At 41.9% G+C, this 22,074-nt stretch overlaps 1 protein-coding gene across 4 annotated transcripts in view; it reads right to left on the bottom strand.

The window, feature by feature from the left end:
* Positions 1–14,021: 14,021 nt before the first annotated feature.
* kif13a (kinesin family member 13A) overlaps positions 14,022–22,074 on the bottom strand; it is a 366,399-nt gene continuing 358,346 nt past the window's right edge. For all 4 annotated transcript variants that reach the window (XM_068057158.1, XM_068057185.1, XM_068057167.1 and 1 more), the window contains one exon: positions 14,022–16,800. In XM_068057158.1, the coding sequence (XP_067913259.1) occupies positions 16,517–16,800 (284 nt within the window). In that variant the 3' untranslated portion in view covers positions 14,022–16,516. The remainder of the gene's footprint in view (positions 16,801–22,074) is intronic.

Here is a 22,074-nt window from a genome sequence, read left to right as displayed (position 1 = left end):
TGCCAGACCTGCTGAGTGAATCCAGCATTTCTTGTTTTTGTTCCAAATTTCCACTACAAGAAGTGTTTCCTTACGTCATCCCTGAATGGCCTAGCTCTAATATTAAGGTTATGCTCCTTTGTTCTGGATTCCCCAACCAAAGGAACTAGTTTCTCCCTATCTACCCTGTCAACTGATTAATTATCTTAATCATCTCAATTGGATCATCCCTTAATTTTCTGTACTCAAGAAAATACAAGCCTAGTCTATGCATCCTGACTTCATAATTTAACACTTTTAGCTCAGGTATCATCCTGATGAATCTGCACTGCACCCCTCTGCAAGACCAATATATCCTTCCTGAGGTGAGGATGGCAGAACAGGCTCGAGGGCTGAATGGCCTATTCTTGTTTCCATGTTCAGATCAGGATAAGGAATCGCAGCTAACAATTATGGTTGATGATAACACCATTACTGTAATCCCAGAGGACAGACCTTTTGTGATATCCTTTCAATTAAACTCTTCTTCCAAATAGTCTTCGACTTCTTAGATGGTTATTCTATATTCTGGCTGTGTGGTGAAGGTTAACAGCTTGGCAGGCATCTAATGAAAATTGTCACTAATCACTTTTGCTACTTACAATAGATAGTTCCCTCTTTATGACAAAAGCACCAAATGAACACAAAGAAGGTGGGTCTATAAAAAGCTCCCTATTACAGCTACAGACTAGAATTGAGATCAATGTGGCTATTGTACTACTACTTCAGAACTAAGATTCCAATTTTTAAAAAATATTTGTTCATGGGATGTGGGTGTCGCTGGCTAGGCCAGCATTTATTGCCCATCCCTAATGGCCCTTGAGAAGGTGGTGGTGAGCTGCCTTCTTGAACCGCTGCACTCCATGTGGGGTAGGTACACTCACAGTGCTGTTAGGAAGGGAGTTCCAGGATTTTGATCTAGTGGCAGTGAAGGAATGGCAATATAGTTCCAAATGAGGATGGTGTGTGGCTTGGAGGGGAATGTGCAGGTGGTGGTGTTCCCATGCATTTGCTGCCCTTGTCCTTCTAGGTGATAGAGCTCACGGGTTTGGAAGGTGCTGTTGAAGGAGCCTTGGTGCGTTGCTGCAGTGCACCTTGGAGATAGTACACACTGCTGCCACTGTGCGTCGGTAGTGGAGGGAGTGAATGTTTCTGGATGGGGTGCCAATCAAGCGGGCTGTTTTGTCGTGGAAGCCATCAAGCTTCTTGAGCATTGTTGGAGCTGCACCCATTCAGGCAAGTGGAGAGTATTCCATCACACTCCTGACTTGTGCCTTGTAGATGGTGAACAGGCTTTGGGAAGTCAGGTGATGAGTTACTTGCCGCAGGATTCCTAGCTTCTGACCTACTCGTGTAGCCACAGTATTTATATGGCTACTCCAGTTCAGTTTCAGGTCAATAGTAACCCCCAGGCTGTTGATAGTGGGGGATTCAGCGATTGTAATGCCACTGAATGTCACGGGGAGATGGTTAGATTCTCTCTTGTTGGAGATGGTCATTGTCTGGCACTTGTGTGGCACGAATGTTACTTGCCATTTCTCAGCCCAAGCATGGATATTGTCCAGGTTTTGCTGCATTTCTGGACGGACTGTTTCAGTATCTGAGGAGTCGCGAATGGTGCTGAACATTATGCAATCATCAGCAAACATCCCCACTTCTAACCTTATGTTTGAAGGAAGGTCATTGATGAAGCAGCTCAAGATGGTTAGGCCTAGGACACTACCCTGAGTAACTCCTGCAGTGATGTCCTGAAGCGGAAATGATTGACCTCCAACAACCATAACCATCTTCCTTTCTGCTAGGTACAACTCCACTGATTCCCATTGACTCCAGTTTTGCTAGGGCTCCTTGATGCCATGCGCGGTCAAATGTTGCTTTGATGTCAAGGGCAGTCACTCTCACCTCACCTCGAGTTCAGCTTTTTTGTCCATGTTTGAACCAAGGCTGTAATGAGGTCAGGAGCTGAGTGGCCCTGATGGAACCCAAACTAGGCGTCACTGAGCAGGTTATTGCTAAGCAAGTTCCACTTCATAGCACAGTTGACGAGACCTTCCATCACTTTATTGATGATCGAGAGTAGACTGATGGGGTGGTAATTGGCCGGGTTGGACTTGTCCTGCTTTTTGTGTACAGGACATACCTGGGCAATTTTCCACATTGCCGGGTGGATGTCAGTGTTGTAGCTGTACTGGAACAGCTTGGCTAGAGATGCGGCAAGTTCTGGAGCACAGGTCTTCAGTGCTATTGCCGGAATGTTGTCAGGGCCGATAGCCTTTGCAGTATCCAGTGCCTTAAGTCATTTCATGATATCACACCGAGTGAATCAATTTGGCTGAAGTCTGGCATCTGTGATGCTGGGGACTTCAGGAGGAGACAGAGATGGATCATCCACTCAGCACTTTTGGCTGAAGATTGTTGCAAATGCTTCAGCCTTATCTTTTGCGCTGATGTGCTGGGCTCCCCCATCATTGAGGATGGGGATATTTGTGGAGCCATCTTCTCCAGATAGTTTAATTGTCGACCACCATTCATGACTGGATGTGGCAGGACTGCAGAGTTTTGATCTGAATGGCTGATTATGGATTGCTTAGCTCTATCACATGCTGCTTATGCTGCTTGGCATGCAAGTAGCCTTTATAGCCACTCCAGGCGCTGCTCCACAAACCACTGACCACCTCCAGGTGCTTACCCATTGTCTCCCGAGACAAGGAGGCCAAAGTAGTAGTAGTAGTCCTGGGTTGTAGCTTGACCAGGTAGACACCTCATTTTGAGGTATGCCTGGCGCTGCTCCTGGTTTACCCTCTTCATTGAATCAGGGTTGGTTCCCCGGCTTGGTGGTAATGGTAGAGTGGGGGATATGCCAGGCCATCAGGTTACAGATTGTGGTTAAGTACAATTCTGCTTCTGCTGATGGCCCACAGCGCCTCATGGATGCCCAGTTTTGCATTGCTAGATCTGTTTGAAATCTATCCCATTTTGCACGGTGGTGGTGTCACACAAAACAATGGAGGGTATCCTCAATGTGAAGATGGAACTATGTCTCCGCAAGGACTGTGTGGTGATCACTCCTACCTTTACTGTCATGGACAGATACATCTGTGGCAGGCAGATTGGTGAGGACGAAGTCAAATATATTTTTCCCTCTTGTTGGTTCCCTCACCATCTGCCGCAGACCCAGACTAGCAGCTATGTCCTTTAGAACTTGGCCTACTGATCTACTCTTGATGATAGACATTGAAGTCCCCTGCCCAGAGTACATTCGCTGTTGCTTGACTAGTCTGTGGCACAGATCTCTCAACTTTAGCACAAGCCCCCAGATGTTAGTAAGGAGGACTTTGCAGGGTCGACAGGCTGGGTTTGCCAGTATCATTTCCGGTGCCTAGGTTGATGCCGGGTGGTCCGTCTGGTTTCATTCCTCTTATTAGACTTTGTAGCGGTTTGATATAACTGAGTGGCTTGCTCGGCCATTTCAGAGGCAGTTAAGAGTCAACCACATTGCTGTGAGTCTGGAGTCACATGTAGGCCAGATCAGGCAAATCCAGCAGATTTCCTTCCTGAAAGAACATTAGTGAAGCAGATGGGTTTTTACAACAATCGACAATGGTTTCGTGGTCACCATTAGACTAGCTTTTTAATTCCAGATTTATTAATTGAACTCAAATTCCACCTTCTGCCATGGTGGGATTCAAACCCATGTCCCCAGACCTTGGGTCTCTGGTCCAATGACGATACCACTACGCCACTGCCTCCCAGGGTTGAAGTACATAAACAGAGGAGGGGAGTGGTATTACCAACTTATTCTTTGATGGTAATTCTGGAGATCTGGAACTGGTATAGGAGGGAAGATGGTGTTCTATAGTTTTGCACTTGATAGGGACCCAAAACAGCATAGCACAGCTTCTCCACAGAATGATTTAGCACCTTGGCTAGGAGGTGATCAATCAACACGTCTTTTGCAAATGAAGATGATACCCTCAAGAAATTTTGCTTCAAGACCTGGGTATAAAACCAGAGGTCCTAGTCTTGGCAGGAGAGAATCTTACTACAACAACAACAAAAAATCAAGGCACAGGTTAAGCTTACTTGAAGAGTGGACATTAAACTGTGGCCATTAGACTTCTCTTTTCTCATTAAAAAAAAAAATCAATTTACTGAGACTCTGACACTTTCAATTTGCACTGGTCATCTATTTAACTGAGATAATAAATTTGAGTTTGCAAGCACCATGGCACGTGATTGGCAAAATTTTGGCTTCCAAGTTCATAATCAGATGAGGAGCAAAACTGCACTGTTTGCATGTTGGCATATCAATGAAGACCCTATTTCTTGTGGCATACTTCAAAATCCTTTGAAATAAACAAATGCCCAGTTACATCAGGGTGTACAGAAAAAGCACATTGGCTCCCTTCAAAAAGGCCTCCGAGAGAAAGCTCCCTTTGGTATCCAGATTCAAAGTGAGAACCAGTGAAAATAGTTTCTTAATTCCATATCTGAGGAACTGAATCTAATTTTGAAAACGGGAGTATTCAGTTACAGTTACTATGTCCCTCATACAGACAATTGCCAAACTGGAATACATTTCAACTAAGACATAACATTTGCATTCACAGGTCATTCACTCATTAATTTCATTTCAGCAGGTAGACTGAGAACATTTCTCAAATCAAATGGTAAATTTTTAAACAAGCTATTTTACTTTTTAAGGAAATCTCAGTCGCTGCATAAGGTTTTTCACAATTATCTACAAAGTATGTGTGCTTAAAGAAAAATTATTTTATCACTTTGCATCCTAAGGAAATAAAACTGGGTAAATGTGTTAAAGAGAGTGCATTTTGCTTATAATCAGATGAGTGCACAGTCTTGAAATTATTCCTCTCTGTAAAATGCATTTCTATGGAAGAGCTTGAGCTCATTTCTAACATTTTGATTTACCAGAGATCTGGAAGATAGCCACATGAAGTAATTTATCAATAGAAATAACTGTTTGGGTTTGGCTGTAAATACTGATACACAATCTGCAACAGCTGTACAAAACTCAGCCTTGCTCACTAAACAGTAGATCCTTTCTTCCTTAAATATTGCATTGCAGGAAATCCATTTGTGATATGTAGTGTATACTAAATAGAAGAATGGCTATTTACCTCCAGCTGCAGTTCAATATTTTGACTGGTTACCTTCTGTTGTATGATTTCCTTTCAGAGTGATGTTCCTGTAAGATCTTAGTATGCTAATGAGCCAAAAACCAGGATACAGTCATGTGTCACTCTGCAACTTTAACACCCAGAGTAAGGTTCTGTAAATAGTTAGCTCTGTACTGTATATAATAGTCTAGCTGTAAATAAAGCTGTTTGAGATCTTCAACCAACAGGATTCCACACGTCTCAATTATGTTGCATCCGACAACATAAAAGAACTCATTATATGGTGGCAGCTGTGGTAAGACGACAAAGTGAGAGATTGAAGACCACAGGTAAAACAGCTCTGAAAACAACTTTCTTACAGCCACTGGAGAAAAAAAGTCAAAAAAAGAAAAATACTAACTGAAACAGTAAAGAAAAATGGGACTTACCTCCAGCTGTAGCAGACAGAGCTCAGAATGGCAGGCTGACGGTTGAGGGATACTGCTTTTAAAAAAAATGCTTTGGAGTCCTTCAAAAGATTGCTTTTTTCGAAAAGGTACGCGTAGTAAACAAAATGGGGAAGACCCGACTCCTTTCCTGAGTTGTTTGAGGTCGGCATTATTACAGGTGGTGTCAGTTAAAAAAAAAAAGCAGGAAAACCCAGATCACTGCAGAGCCTTCATCCACGCAGCCAAAGTTAAACAAAAACGATTACACCACTCGAGCATGCATAAGAGCTTCCATTCAGGAAGCCACAGCCCCATTAAAACTACTTGAGCATTAAAGAACATAAACAAACTCTTTCAAAAGGCTATTGAACTGCCTATTGAACAGTGCTGGAAGCAAGGTAAACACACAGCATGAGCAAACAGCTGCCCCTGGCAATCAAAACAGCTAGTCAAAATAACAGACAGGTTCTTAAAGGGGAAACAGTGCAGAGTCATAGAATAAGTCTTAAAGCAAAAGAACAGCAGAAATATGGATACCAAATTTCCCAGCATGAACTGGAAGGCCTTGGATATTCTATCTGAGTTCCAACAGTTCAAACAAAGAATACAGTTATTGTTCACAGACTAAATAATTGTAGAACCAGAAAAACAGGCTGTAAAAATACTAATAGCAACTGGAAATGAGGGATTACACAGAATCAAAACCTCTGGATTATCTGAAGACCAGAAAGATCCCACAAAGATATGCAAAGTGCTAGAAGATCAGCTACGATTCCAAGTGAATTTTTATATTCACTGCCTGGAATTGACGTCCTACAGGTAACAACCACATGAATCAATAGACCAGTTCGTCAATAGATGCTGTAGAAAGGGCAACAAATGGGACTTTTCGGAAACTAAGCCGTCGGACCGAATAATGGAGTTGGTGATTGTATCGACACCCATAGACGCATTTCAGAAAGACCTCTTGGGGAAAAAGTAAGGTCACAGCATTGATGCACTGTTAGAAAATGGCTGGAAATACAAAGCCATTGCAGTTGGACAGCCGCACCTGCAAGCACTAGTGGCAGCCAACAGTAATCGGCACAAAAACCAGCTCGGAAAGCACAGCCTGTCCCACTCACAGCGAAATTGCCCTGCATTTCCTTACCCGTGCAAGGCATGCGGTGCAAAAGAACACTGGGCCCACTTATGCAAGAAATCTGACTCCAAAGACGTGGCCAAAAGCCATAGCAGGATACAGACAAACAGAAGACAGGTGCAACAACAGGGTAACAGCAGCAAGGAGAGTGCCAGAGACTTGCATAACGAAAACTGATACACGAAGTCCACAGCGAAACAGACCTGAGACAAGACTCAATGATGGGTAATTCTCAGCCAGAGGATGAACAGGTGTTCCACATTGTGAACCTGACACATCACGTTGATGAAGACAAACTATTGGAAGCTTTCACCATGATTAACATCACGTGCCCAAAGAAATCTGGCAAATATACACTCAGGGTCAAGATTGACTTCAGTGCTAGTGGAAATATCTGACCAGTCCGAATCCTCAAAGATACGTAGTGGAGTCTTTGGAAATCAACGATACAACCAACAACTGCCAAGTTATCTGCATACAATGGGTCACCCATCCCATGTAGTGGCACACTAACAATGCAATGCAGCTATAGCAAGTTGGCATGAAAACCACAAATATTCTATCTGGTAGATACGAGTGGGCCAGCACTGGCAGGACCAATATGTAAGGACCTCAACATCATAACTATCCACGAGGTCACCAAGGTATCCATTACAGCGGAAGAGACCAATGACCAATGGGTCATTTTCTGGTTGGCAAGATGTAATGAGTGGTGTGCCACAGGGATCTATCTGTGCTGGGGCCTCAACTTTTTACAATTTATATAAATAACTCAGATGAAGAGACCGAAGGTATGGTTGCTAAATTTGCTGATGACACAAAGATAGGTAGGAAAGAAACTTGTGAAGAGGACATAAGGGGGCTACAAAGGGATATAGATAGGTTAAGTGAGTTGGCAAAGCTTTGACAAATGGAGTATAATTTCGGAAAGTGGGAACATGTCCACTTTGGCAGGAAGAATAAAAAAGCATATTATCTAAAGGGTGAGACATTAGAGTTCTGAGATGCAGAGGGATCTGGATGTCCTAGTGCATGAATCGCAAAAGGTTAGTATGCAGGTACAGCACGTAATTAGGAAAGGTAATAGAATGTTATTGTTTATCGCGAGGGGAATTGAAGACAGAAGTAGGGAGGTTATGCTTCAGCTACACAGGGCATTGGTGAGACCACATTTGGAGTACTGTGTACAGTACTGGTCTCTTTATTTAAGGAAAGATGTAAATGTGTTGGAGGCAGTACAGAGAAGGTTTACAGAGAAGGAATGGGCAGGCTGTCTTACAAAGAAAGATTGGACAGGCTAGGCTTGTATCCGCTGGAATTTAGAAGAGTAAGAGGTGACTTGATTGAAACATAAAAGATCCTGAGGGGTCTTGACAGGGTGGATGTGGATAGGATGTTTTCCCTTGTGGGGAATAGGGGGTCACTGTTTAAAAACATGGAGTCACCCATTTAAGACAGAGCTGAGGAGAAATTTTTTCTCTCAGAGGGTTGAGTGTCTTTGGAATTCTCTTTCTCAAAAGGTGGTGGAAGCAGTCTTTGAGTATTTTTAAGACAGGTATATAGATTCTTGATAAGCAAGAGTGGAAGGGTATTGGGGGGGGGGGTACATGGAAATGTGGAGTAGGCAGTTCAGTCATGAACTTATTGAATGGTGGAGCAACCTTGAAGGGCCGAGTGGTCTACTCCTGTTCCTAATTCGTATGTTCGCATGTATGTATGTATGTTCGTATCTGCATTGAGTCACAGTTCCTAAAGGATCTCAGTAGTTCTGGTTTAGAGTGTATCAGCCTCTTCTCAGAGATGCCACACCAAGAGAATGAAGATCCAAATTCAGATGGTGAAAGTTCTCTGTCAACAGGCAGTGGGGAGTAGACCCACGGGAAAATCGCCAAGGACTGGAACCCGCTCACAAACTATGACCAGCGTCAAACGGTGCAGTATTGAAATCCAGCAACAGCGCCTTCACTTCTGCTCTCTCGAGAACCGCCAGAACTGACAGGTACTGCCATGAGACCAAGTACTCTTCCCCCAACAAGTCCTCAACCTTGAACCCCAGGCCTTCAAACGCAGAGGATGAGGAGAGGCGAAGGATATGCAATGTCCAGAAGAGGCAGAGGAGGAATGAGTTGAACCATTGTCTGTTGGCTCTTTGAGATGAGGTGCCGAAACTCTCCAAGACTGACAAGGCCACAAAATTGGTCATCTTAAGAAAAGCAACAGAGTTTCTTAGCAGGCTGAAAGGCAGAGCAACTGAATGCAGAGAGGGAGAAACTTCAGAAAGAACAGCAACAGATGAGATGCAAATTCAGGACACAGTCATGTGACTTGGAGCCAGAGTCACTCTGCAACTGTAACACCCAGAGTAAGGTTCTGTAAATAAGTTAGCTCTGTACAGTATATAATAGTCTAGCTGTAAATAAACCTGTTTGAGATCTTCAACTAAATGGACTCCACGCATCTCATTTATGTTGTATCAGACAACATAAAAGAACTCATTACACCTTCACACCAAATTCCTTCCTTCAAGCCCCCTTAGTAGATTCAGTTGCCGAGTTGACTTTTTTTGTTTGTGTTATGTCCAGTAAACTCATAACGTTATTTCGTTGATTAAAAATATCAATAGGTAAATTTGTTACTCATTGCACACAATTACTAATATCTTTAGTCCTTTAAAACAGCAGTACATCTCTTACTGATCTCGACAGTTTGTTTCGTAAGAACATAAAAAAAGGAACTGAGTAGGCCACTTGGTCCTTCAAGCCTGCTCCACCATGCTGATCTTCTACCTTAACTCCCCCTTTCAGCACATTCCCATAATCCTTAATTCCCAAAAATCTGTCAACCTCAGTCTTGAATATACTCAACCAATGAGCATCCACAGCTCTCTGGGGTACAGAAATCCAAAGATTCACAATCCTTGAGCGAAGAAATTTCTAATCTCAGTCCTAAATGGCCCACCCCTTATTCTGAGACTGTGACCCCAAGTTTGAGATTGTCCAGCCAGGGAAACATTTTCTCAACATCTACCCTGTCAAGCCTCTTAAGAATGTTGTATGTTTTAATCAGATTTCCTCTAATTCTTCTGAACTCCAGGGAATGTAGGCCTAGTTTACTCAATCCTCAATCAAAGAACCAGTCCAGTGAACCTTCGTTGCACTCCCTCTAGGCAAGTATGCCCTTCCTTATGTAAGGAAACCAAAATAGTCAATGTGGCCTCACCAATGCACTGTATAATTATTATTTTAAGATTTATTTACCGTAATACACCAATCCCTTTGTAACAAAAGCTAAGATACTACTTACCTTCCTAATTGCTGGACCTGCATGTTAATTTTGTGATTCATGAACAATGACACTCAGGTCCCTCTGAATGCAAACATTTCCCCGTCTCATCATGCATATTACTTTTTATTTTCCCCACAAAAATGGATAACTTCACATTGACACATTGTATTCCATCTGTCATGTTCTTGCCCACTTACCTAACATATTTATATCCCTCTGCAGCCTCAATGCATCCTCCTCATTGCTTACTTCGCCACCTATATATCACCAGCAAACCTGGACACATTACTGTCAGTCCCCTCATCTATGTCATTGATATAGATTGGAAATATATGAAGCCCTAGTACTGATCCTTGCAGTACCCCATTGGTTACAGCCTGTCAAACCAAAAATGACCAGTTTATTCCTACTCTGTTTTCTGCCCATTAACCGATCCTCAATCCGTACTAATAAATAACCCCGAATTCTGCAAGTCCTAACTTTTAAGTAATAAAAACAAGAAATGCTGGAAATACTCAGCAGGTCTGGCAGCATCTGTGGAGAGAGAAGCACAATTAACGTTTCAGGTCAGTGACCCTTCTTCGGAACTGACAAATATTAGAAATATAAAAGATTTTAAGCAAGTAAAGCGGGGATGGGGCAAAAGATGAAATAGAAGGTGTTGATAGGGCAAGGTCAATAACTGGCCAGAAGGTCATGGAGCAAAGGTAAACGGTATGTTAATGGTGTGCTGAAAAACAAAGCATTAGTACAGAGAGGGTGTGAATAGGCTGTAAAGCACAAAGTACTCCAAGCACAAACATTAAAATTTTTTTTAAAAAACAGAAAGTGGGTAGGCACTGTAGAAACAAACTAAACACACTAAAAAAAACGTAAAATAAAATAAATAAAAAATAAACTAAACATAAGAGGGGGGGGGGGGGGCCCGTCATGCTCTGAAATTATTGAACTCAATATTCAGTCCGGCAGGCTGTAGCGTGCCTAATCAGTAAATTAGATGCTGTTCCTCGAGCTTGCGTTGATGTTCACTGGAACACTGCAGCAATCCCAGGACAGAGATGTGAGCATGAGAGCAGGGGGTTGTTGAAATGGCCAGCAACCGGAAGCTCGGGTCATGCTTTCAGACTGAGCGGAGGTGTTCCGCAAAGTGGTCACCCAATCTGCGTTTGGGCTCCCCAATGTAGAGGAGGCCACATTGTGAGCAGCGAATACAGTATACTAAATTGAAAGTAGTACAAGTAAATCGCTGCTTCACCTGAAAGGAGTGTTTGGGACCTTGGATAGTGCGGAAAGAAGAGGTAAATGGGCAGATATTACACCTCCTGCGATTGCAGGGGAAGGTGCCGTGGGAAGGGGACGAGGTGGTGGGGGTAATGGAGGAGTGGACGAGGGTGTCACGGAGGGAACAATCCCTTCGGAATGCTGACAGGGGAATGGAGAGGCAGATGCGTTTGGTAGTGGCATCACGCTGGATGTGGCAGAAGTGGTGGAGAATGATCCTTTGGATCCGAAGGCTGGTGGGGTGGAGTGTGAGGACAAGGGGAACCCTGTCACGGTTCTGGGAGGGAGGAGACGGGTGAGGGTAGAGGTGCAGGAAATGGGTCGGACACAGTTGAGGGCCCTGTCAACCACAGTGGTGGGGGAATTCTCGGTTAAGGAAAAAGGAAGACATATCAGAAGCACTGTCGTGGAAGGTAGCATCATCAGAGCAGATGCGTCGGAGACGGAGAAACTGGGAGAATGGAATGGAGTCCTTACAGGAGGCAGGGTGTGAAGAAGTGTATTCGAGGTAGTTGTGGGAGTCGGTGGGCATATAATGAATATTAGTAGACAGCCTATCCCCGGAGATGGAGACGGAGAAGTCGAGAAAGGGAAGTGTTGGAGATGGACCATGTAAAGGTGAGACAAGGGTGGAAATTAGAAGCAAAGTAGCGAAAGTTTTCTAGTTCCAGGCGGGGGCAGGAAACGTCACCGATACAGTCATCAATGTACAAAATATACAGTGTACAAAACAGTGGGGGGAGGGGGCCTGAGTAGAACTGGAACAAGAAATGTTCGACATATCACACAAAAAGACCAGCATAACTAGGATCCATGCAGGTACCCATAGCAGCGCTTTTACTTGAAGGGAGTGGAGTTGAAGGAGAAGTTGTTCAATGTGAGAACAAGTTCAGCCAGGCGGAGGAGAGTGGTGGTGGATGGGGACTGGTTGGGCCTCTGTTCAAGGAAGAAGTGGAGAGCCCTCAAACCATCCTGGTGGGGGATGGAGGTGTAGAGAGATTGGACGTCCATTGTGAAGAGGAGGCGGTTAGAGGCAGGAAATTGGAAATTGTCAAAATGGCATTTATGTAATAAGCTCTTGTGTGGCACCTTACAAATGCTTTTTGAAAATGAAGGAAGGGTTATAGTGGAGTTTAACCAAGACCTTGTTGTGCTGGGACAATTTCAAAACTTGCAGACGATACAAAACTTAGAAGTATTGCGAACTGTGAGGTAGTGTAGAACTTCAAAAGGACAGAGCCAGGTTGGTGGAATGGGCAGACAAGTAACAGATGAAATTTAATGCAAAGAAGTGTGAAGTGATTCATTTTGGTAGAATGCGGAGAGACAATATAAAATAAAGGGTACAACTCGAAAGGGAGTGTAGGAGCAGATGGACTTGGTTGTTCATGTGCATAAGTCATTGAAGGTGGCAGGACAAGTTGAGAGCGTGGTTAATAAAACATGCAGCATCCTAGGCTTTATCAATAGGGACATAGAGACCAAAAGCAAGGAAGTTATGTTAAACTTGTATAAAACACTGGTTCGGCCTCAACTGGAGCACCACACTTTATAAAGATGTGAAGGCGTTGGTGAGGGTGCAGAAAAGATTCTCAAGAATGGTTCCGGGGATGAAGAACTTCAGTTACATAGATAGATTGCAGAAGAGAAGGTCTAACATGCTAAAAAGAACTGAAGATGATTATGCTTTTAATACGGTTCATGGGAAGTGGTGTGTGAAAGCAAATGAACATTCACAATGTTCCAGCTAAAATGCCTTAAAGGGCAGCATTCATTATTTTCCTGGGTTCATTCTTGTCTTTGGATCTATTTTTAAATCTGAGTAATCTAGATTTTAACCCCATCAGAACCATTACTTTAATTAAAGCATTTTAATTATAACTTGCAAGTTCCCAAGTGTTGCTGATGGGTACTCTGGATTTGGGTATTCAATTCAGAATCACATGTGTGGTTTTTCCCTATCTACTCTGTCCAGAAACCTATGGTTTTGAATACCTCCATCAAATCTCCTCTCTGCATTCTCTTCAAGGAAAACGGTCCCAACTTCTCCAATCTATCTTCATATATGAAGTTCCTCATCAACATTCCACCAACTTCTCTCCACCCTTTTGAAATTCTACACTGACGTTTAGCTGCTAACATGGCATGTCTTTTAAGGCCACTGGTCTTAATTGGCAAATCCAGGTAATTGTAATTGGCTCTAAACTGTTGAGGTCATTCGCAGAGCAACTGCAACCACATGTATAATTTAGGCTGCAAGTCAATGAAAAAAAGCTTGTTTGCCTCTGTATAACAAAGTGACACCTTGAAGTGTGATGTCTAGTAAATGGATGTCTGTTCAGCACAAAACTTGTTAGATTACTAATTGATCTCCTGTAATTTTTCACACAGGGACTCATGACTAAGTGAAGCAGGGTTGCAGAGCAACAGATAGCTGGCCAAGAACATGCAGACATAATTCAATCCCCATCTTCAAATCATATTTAAGAAAATATACTTTGATTATTCATTGTTAAGTAACAAAATGTATGGTACTTTGGGAAGCAGGGAAGGGTTCGTTGGAGAATAGGCATTTCTCTGCAGTACAGGCTGAAGAGCTAGGAGATGCCATACTGAGGCACTACAGTCCAACAAATGGTGAGGGAGTGTCATTCGAGCACAACAAATTTACATAGGCAGTTTCCATTATAATATAGACAGGGGAATTTATAACGGAAAAACAGACAAAGTAACAAAAATGCACCAGGAAGTAAGGTTTTGTAGACAGGTACACACATACATTGAGATTTTTAATATATTATAGATCAGTAATTTCCTGAGGTGTTACTTAGGGTAATTCCAACAAGTTTAGAAGTAGAGAAGCATTATACCGTATAATGTATGGTGTTATTCTGTTACAGGTGAAATTATTTTTCTTTAAGGTTACAAAGTCTAATTAATTAAGTAAACAATAAGTGAGCTAATTAACAGGTTATTTGCCTTCCTGCATGAAACTCAAAAACCCTGGCTTGGAAAAGGCTGCAGACAGATTGGCTGTGGCCATAGAGTCATAAAGGCACAGGAGGTGGTAATTCGGCCCATCAAGTCCATGCTGGCACTCTCCTTTCCCATACAGCTTCTCTGTACAGATTTGCTTAGACGAAGTTAACTTGCACATAATTAGCCTAGGGCAATGTGATGCTGACACACGACGGGAAGCATCTTCAAATTTATCCCTTTTTAGGGACACAACTCAAAAGACATGGGCTATTTTACTTTATTTTAAAAGTATCTGAATTTTGCCCATTTTGATACTGAGGTTTGACCGAAGAATGCAGCATATTCAAAGTGCCCCATTCCTTGTGGGTGCATATCCAGCAGTGAAGACAGGATGCACAAAATTAACCATCTGGTGAGGCTACTCTATAGAATTTGCTAATTGTTCAGTTTTTGATGGTATTGTAGAAGACATTTGATCCCCAGAGTGGTGTATTTGATCCTGGACAGTATACTGCAAAAGTGCATAGCTACTTTCTAGGTCAGTATAAGGGAACTGATGAAACAGGGTTTCAATTTGGCTTAAAACCCAGCTAGTCACTTAGGAAGAGTCAGACAGCCATCCTGGGAGAATCCATACCCATGGCTAAAGTTAGTTCTTTTCCAATATTAAAATATTAGAGCCATGGTAGTGAATCACATTAGGTTTAAAAAGCTGAACTTGCACAGATTGTAGTTGTAGAGATGGAGATACTCTAACTCAATGCAAATTGTCATTCTGACTGCAGTTAAAAACTGCTCACCTTTGATCATTCTAAAACAGAAACCAACTGACAGCAACACAAGATGTGCAACATTACAGTCCTCTAATCCCTACTTTATATTACTATAAACGTAACACTATTGTCTGTATAGAACCATTCTATTGGATCACCAGAGTTTTCAAGAAAAAGGCAGAAACTTGGTGAGATTTTTACATTTCAAAACTCTAACATACAAACAAAATCCACACAGCTGATCAATGATTCCAGGCTGAAGTACAGAATGTATTCTAAAACACTGAAATCCTGTAACAATTAAATACAGTATTGCTGAAATAAAATATAAATTACAACTCTGTACATAGTAATACAAAAAACACTAAGAGGAAAAATATATACACAACTAATTCAGAACAGCAGCTCTTGAGCAAGCCCCAAGTTTTTATCATTATTAAAATTAACAGTCGCCGTTCATCACATTTCTTTTCAAACAGACTGACTCGTAAGTACCCACACAATTTTGCACAACTCTATGTACACTGGATGGCTTTTTGAAGCAGTCTTTAGTCCATCAGATTACACCTTTCTTTTACTGCATGAAATGCAGAAAACCCTTTTGTCACTATATATAATCTTGTGTATAAATTATTTAAACCAAATCATCCAATGAGATCGTTTATTACATACACAATATTGTTGCACAATGTACCATTACTTGGCTTTCTTCAGCAAGTGCATGCATACTTACTCTCGTAAACCTTTAAAACAAATCTCCAGTCTGCTCCCTGCATTCCTGCAGTAATACTGTTTAAGCACTAAACTGCCTAACAGGCAAATCAGAGTATTAGTGTTTAGACTTGCAACATACAAAGCCTCAGGCAAAGGGTCCAACATGACAGTTGAATGTGCACCCATGTGAAGCCAAGTCAGCGCAGTAGCAAGCTTTGGAAGACAAAAACTGGATAGGACAGTCAGTTTTGCTTCAATGTGCTTATTAGACACAGAAATAAGGCAGCTCAATACAGAGTAACCAAAAACATGGCACGAGTTAACAAAATCAAAAGGTGCCTAAAGGTTAGAACACAATTTTAAGAGCCAAGTAAAAATTAAGAGGCTCCTGAATCTAATCAAGATCTTTGGTAATTAACAACAGATTTAGAGATCTTCATGATTTGCATCCCAGTTTTTTTTTGTAAAATATCTATTTCCTGATTAAAATACATCTCAAATGTTACTTTGTAATACAGAAGCTGGTGCTCTTTTAACTGAAGTCTTGGGTTTTACTTAGCAAAGCCACATTTTTATGTACTTCTATGATCTGTTACTGAGATATACTATACTTTTTTTAAAAAAGGAAAAATATTAAAGGGTTTATTCTATCCTCTATATCAGTCAGTAAGATAAACATAAAAGCACTGTACAATCTATAAAATGCTCCATTAAGAGGCCTATACAGTGATGTGTAATAAGTGCAAATGTTGCAGCTCAGTTAATCCACGATTTCCTGTTGTTCTGCTTCTTGGAGGATGCTGAATCTCCTGATTGGTGTAGCACTGTTCCTTCAGGTTTAGTGGATGGGGTCACCTGTGATCGCCCAAGGCTGACACTTTTCCGTTTCTCATGACTTGTGGATGCCTGAGCTTGAGATGTGCTGCTACGCCGTTTTACAGCGTTGGAGACCTGGATGAGCCGGTTTGGGCGTACAAATACACCACAACTAGGATTGCAGTGGAAGTATTCTTTTCCTTCAATAGTGCCCTGATGTTTCCCTGCATAACAGTTAAAAATGCAAGAACATAAGGTTCATCAAATGAGGCCATGTGGATCCAGCGAAGGAACAAAAAAAGGGACAATCACACTGCTGTGTATTATGGACCACCAAACAGTCAGAGGGAGATAGAAGAGCATATATGTAAATCTCAGAGAAATGCAAGAACAATAGGGCAGTACTAATAGGGGATTTTAACTACACCAATATTAACTAGGATAGTTTTAGTGTGAAAGGAATTGAGGGACAATTCTTGAGGCGCATTCAGGAGAACTTTTTTTTGGCCAGTAGGTAGCAAGTCCAACAAGAGAGAGCACAGTTTTAGACTTAATTTTAGGAAATGAAGCTGGGCAGGTGGAAGGAGTGGCAGTGGGAGAGCATTTTGGTGGTAGTGACCATAATTCAGTCAGTTTTAACATAATTATGGAAAAGGACAAGGATAGAACAGGAGTTAAGAGTTCTCAATTGGGGCAAGGAGAATTTTACTGAGCTGAATGATTTAGCGAAAGTGGACTGGAAACAGCTACTTGAAGGTAAATCCGTGGCAGAGCAGTGGGAGGCATTCAAAGGGGAGATTCAAAGGGTTCAGAGTAAACATGTTTCCACAAAGAAAAAGGGTGGGAAGGCCAAATCTAGAGCCCCATGGATGTCAAGGAGCTTACAGGGGAAGATAAGACAGAAAAGGAAAGCTGACGTCCAACACCGAGAACTCAATACTACAGAAAGCAGAGAGGAGTGTAGAAAGTGAAGGGGTGAAATCAAAAAGGAAATTAGGAAAGCAACGAGAGGGCATGAAAGAATATTGGCAAGCAAAATCAAGGTGAATCCAAAGATGTTTAATCAATACATTAAGAGTAAGAGGATAACTAAGGAAAGAGTAGGGCCCATAAAAGATCAAAAAGGTAACCTAAGTGTAGGGGCAGAAGATGTTGGTAAGGTTCTGAATGAATACTTTGTGTCTGTCTTCACAAAAGAGGGGAACGATGCAGATATTTTAGTCAAGGAAGAGGGGTATGAAGTACTGGATGTGATAAACATAGGGAGAGTGGAAGTATTAATGGGATTAGCATCCTTGAAAGTGGGTAACTCACCAGGGCTGGGTGAAATGTACCACAGGCTGTTAAAAGAAGCCAGAGAAGAAATAGTGGAAGGTCTGTCCATCATTTTCCAGTCCTCACTGGATACAGGTGTGGTGCCGGAGGATCGGAGGACTGCTAACGTTGTACCTCTGTTTAAAAAGGGAGCGAGGGACAGACTGAATAATTACAGGCCAGTCAGTTTAAACTCAGTAGAGTGCAAATTATTGGAATCCATTCTAAGAGACAGGATAAACTGTCACTTAGAAGGGCACGGATTAATCAAGGATAGACAGCATGGATTTGTTCAGGGACGATCTTGTCTGACTAACTTGATTGAATTTTTTGAAGAAGTAACAAGGAAGATTGTTGAGGGTAGTGCAGTTGATGTGGTGTACATGGATTTTAGCAAGGCTTCTGACAAGGTCCCACATGACAGACTGGTTAAAAAAATAATAGTCAATGGGATCCAGGAAAATGTAGCAAGGTGGATACAAAATTGGCTCAGTCTCGATGGATGTTTTTGCAACTGGAAGACTGTTTTCAGTGGTGTTCCACAGGGCTCAGTACTGGGTCCCCTGCTTTTCGTGGTATATATTAACGATTTGGACGTAAATGTAGGGGGCATGATCAAGAAGTTTGCAGATGACACAAAAATTGGCCGTGAGGTAGATAGCGAGGAGGATAGCTGTAGGGCTGCAGGAGGATATTGATGGACTGGTCAGGTGGGCAGAAAAGTGGCAAATGGAATTCAACCTGGAAAAGTGTGTGGTGATGCATATGGGGAGGTCAAACAAGGGAAAGGAATACATGATTAATGGGTGAATACTGAGAGGTGCAGAGGAAGTGAGGACCTTGCTGTAAACGTCCATGGATCCCTGAAGGTAGCAGGATAGGTCGATAAGGTGGTTAAGAAGGCATGTGGAATCCTTTCCTTTATTAGCTGAGGTATAGGATATAAAAGAGTAGGGAGGTTATGCTGGAACTGGATAAATCATTGGTTAGGCCACAACTTACGTACTGTGTGCAGTTCTGGACACCTCATTATAGAAAGGATGTAACTGCACTAGAAAGGGTACAGAGGAGCTTTATGAGGATGTTGCCAGGACTAGAAAAATGCAGATATGAGGAAGGATTGATAGCCTGGGGATGCTCTCCTGAGAACAGAGGAGGCTGAGGGGAGATTTGATTGAAATGTACAAGATTGTGAGGGGCCTGGATAGAGTGGATGTGAAGGGTCTATTCACCTTGGCAAAGAGGTCAGTGATGAGGGTGCATAGATTTAAAGTGATTGGTAGAAAAATGAGAGGAGAGATGAGGTAAAATCTTTTCACCCAGAGGGTGGTGGGGTTCTGGAACTGACTGCCTGAAAAATAGTAGAGGCAGAAACCCTCAACTCATTTGAAAGGTGTCTGAATATGCACCTCAAATGCCGAAACCCACAGGGCAACAGACCAAATGCTGGAAGGTGGGATTAGGATGGGTGGCTCATTTTTTGGCTGGCGCAGACACGATGGGCCAAGTTACCTGATTCTGCACCATAAACTTTCTATGATTCTATTGTATTTAAACAATACTCCCACTTCTGTAAGTTCCATGACAGCCAACAAAATATGACATCAAATGTATAAGATAGTAGAGACATTAAAAAGTATTTGGGCAAAATGGAAACGTGGTATGTTTGAAAGAAGAAAGAATGGGCTGCTTCAAAATAAAACCTGTGTTATGGCTAGTGGTATCATATGCAAGTGAACATATAATTTAGTTTAGTTCTTTGAAGCTGCAATTGCAAATTATTTAGAAAAAGAATCAATCCAGAGTTGTTCTCACTGGAGCAGTAAAGTGTTGATAGATGTGTTCAAGAGCATGAATGAGAAACTGTTTCCAATCAAACTCATTTACCCAATGGTAGAAGGGCTGGTAACCAGAGGACACAGGTTTAAGCTAACCAGCAAAAAGAATCAGAGGTGACATGAGGAAAAAGAAAATTACATAACTAATTGTTATGATCTGATTGCAGTCTGAAAGGGTGGTGGAAGCAGATTTAATAACAGCTTTCAAAAGGGATTGGATAAATACTTGAAGGGGAAAAATCTGCAGGTCTATGAGGAAAGAGCAGGGCAGTGGGACTAATTGGATAGCTTTTCACATGGATGCTTCCTCCCCATCTGTGTGTTTTCTTCATGAAGGTCTAAATAAATTAATAGTAATAATGAGAACAATGGCACAACACATTTGCATCCTAATTGCTGCAGAATGCTCAAGGACTCTCCTATGAATTCCACTGCTGCAAAACTGAGGCATACCTACATGGAAGGACCAACTTCAATGCCAGGTTTGTGCTGGTTTAGCGAGCTGATCTCAGAGCTTTTGGGAGACATGGCAGGTGTGCTACAATTGGCCTTAGTATCTTAGATGAGCTGGGGGAAAATTGGACAGGGTTCACAAACTTGCTCAAAGTGCATGCGTGTGAATATAATACATGACTCTGCTCATGGGATTCAGCTGTTACTTTCTGATTTAAAATGTGTCAGTGGTGAGCAGAAGTGCAGTGATTCTCCAAGTGAAAAGTTAATATTGAGAATTTCAGTTAACCCAGACCATTCTCTCACAGATCCAAAAGCACTGGCCACAGTGTGGAAAGTTAAGTGTCTACACACACAGATTAGCTCCAGTATGCAGGTGGAGAAGAGGAGGAGGGAGTTGGAAATAAATACTGAAGACAATCAAGTGAAAGCAAACTTGGACACCACTATTTAGCCTATTCGTCTGAGCACACAAAGAGGGCATGTGATCCACTGCATCAGTGTTAGCTTTCTGATAGATCTATCCATTTACTCCCATTCCCCTGCCTTTTTATCCTTTTTCAAGTATTTATTCATTTTTTTTTTTTTAAAAGGCTACTTTGGATTCTGCTTCCACCAGTGTTTCTGGTAAGACATTCCATGTCCTAACAACATTATTTGTACAAAATATTCAAACCTCTTCCTCATTCCTTTGGTGAAAATCCTAAATTTGCACCCTCCAGTTAATGACTCAGATCAGTGGAAATAATTTTCCCTACTAACCTTACCAAAATCTCTGAATTTTGATCAGATCTCTTTTTGAGGAGGACAAAGAGCCAGTTTCTCTCTTCAAAACAAAAACCTATATTCCTTAGTTTTGTCTTAGTGATTGTCTTTTGTAACCTCTTCGTAGCCTTGACACCCTTCTTAAAATATGGTGACCAAAACTGAACATAATATTCTAACTAACCAATGTTTTGTTTAAGTTTAGTATTACCTCTTATTGTTTGGACACTATGCCCTGTTTATAAAATCTAGGAACCCAAATGCTTTTTAAAAAAATGAAACACAGCTTTTACAAACTGTCCTCTCACTTTAAATCTCTATGCTATGACATTCCTTTTAAAGTTTACCCATTGAGTGTAAATGTCCTCTCATTCTTCCTCCCAAAGTGCATCACCTCATTTCTCCACATTAAATCCAACATCTATCTACCCAATCTGCTCCTGAGGTCCATTACAGTCCTCTTCACAATTAATAATGAACCCTATTTTTCTGTTGTTTGGAAATTTTGTTAGTGACCCCTAAACATGAGTCCGATGAATCCCTCACTTTTTTAATGGGCCGCTTGACATCATACAAATAGGAGTAGGTCATTCAGCCCCTTGAGCCTGTTCTGCGATTCAGTTTATTTATTTATTTTATTTATTTAGAGATACAGCACTGAAACAGGCCTTTTGGCCCACCGAGTCTGTGCCGACCAACAACCACCCATTTATATTCTTCTTTGGCCTCCTTGTCTCAAGAGACAATGGGTAAGCGCCTGGAGGTGGTCAGTGGTTTGTGGAGCAGCGCCTGGAGTGGCTATAAAGGCCAATATTAGAGTGACAGACTCTTCCACAGGTGCTGCAGAAGAAATTGTTTGTCGGGGCTGTTACACAGTTGGCTCTCCCCTTGCGCTTCTGTCTTTTTTCCTGCCAACTGCTAAGTCTCTTCGACTCACCACACTTTAGCCCCGCCTTTATGGCTGCCCGCCATTTATACTATTATACTACCCATTTATACTAATCCTACATTAACCCCATATTCTCTACCACATCCCCACCATTCTCCTACCACCTACCTATACTAGGGGCAATTTACAATGGCCAATTTACCTATCAACCTGCAAGTCTTTGGCTGTGGGATGAAACC

The sequence above is a fragment of the Heterodontus francisci genome, chromosome 2 (assembly GCF_036365525.1).
Source record: "Heterodontus francisci isolate sHetFra1 chromosome 2, sHetFra1.hap1, whole genome shotgun sequence".
NCBI classification, from domain to species: Eukaryota; Metazoa; Chordata; class Chondrichthyes; order Heterodontiformes; family Heterodontidae; genus Heterodontus; species Heterodontus francisci.
This window is presented reverse-complemented; position numbering and strand designations above follow the sequence as displayed.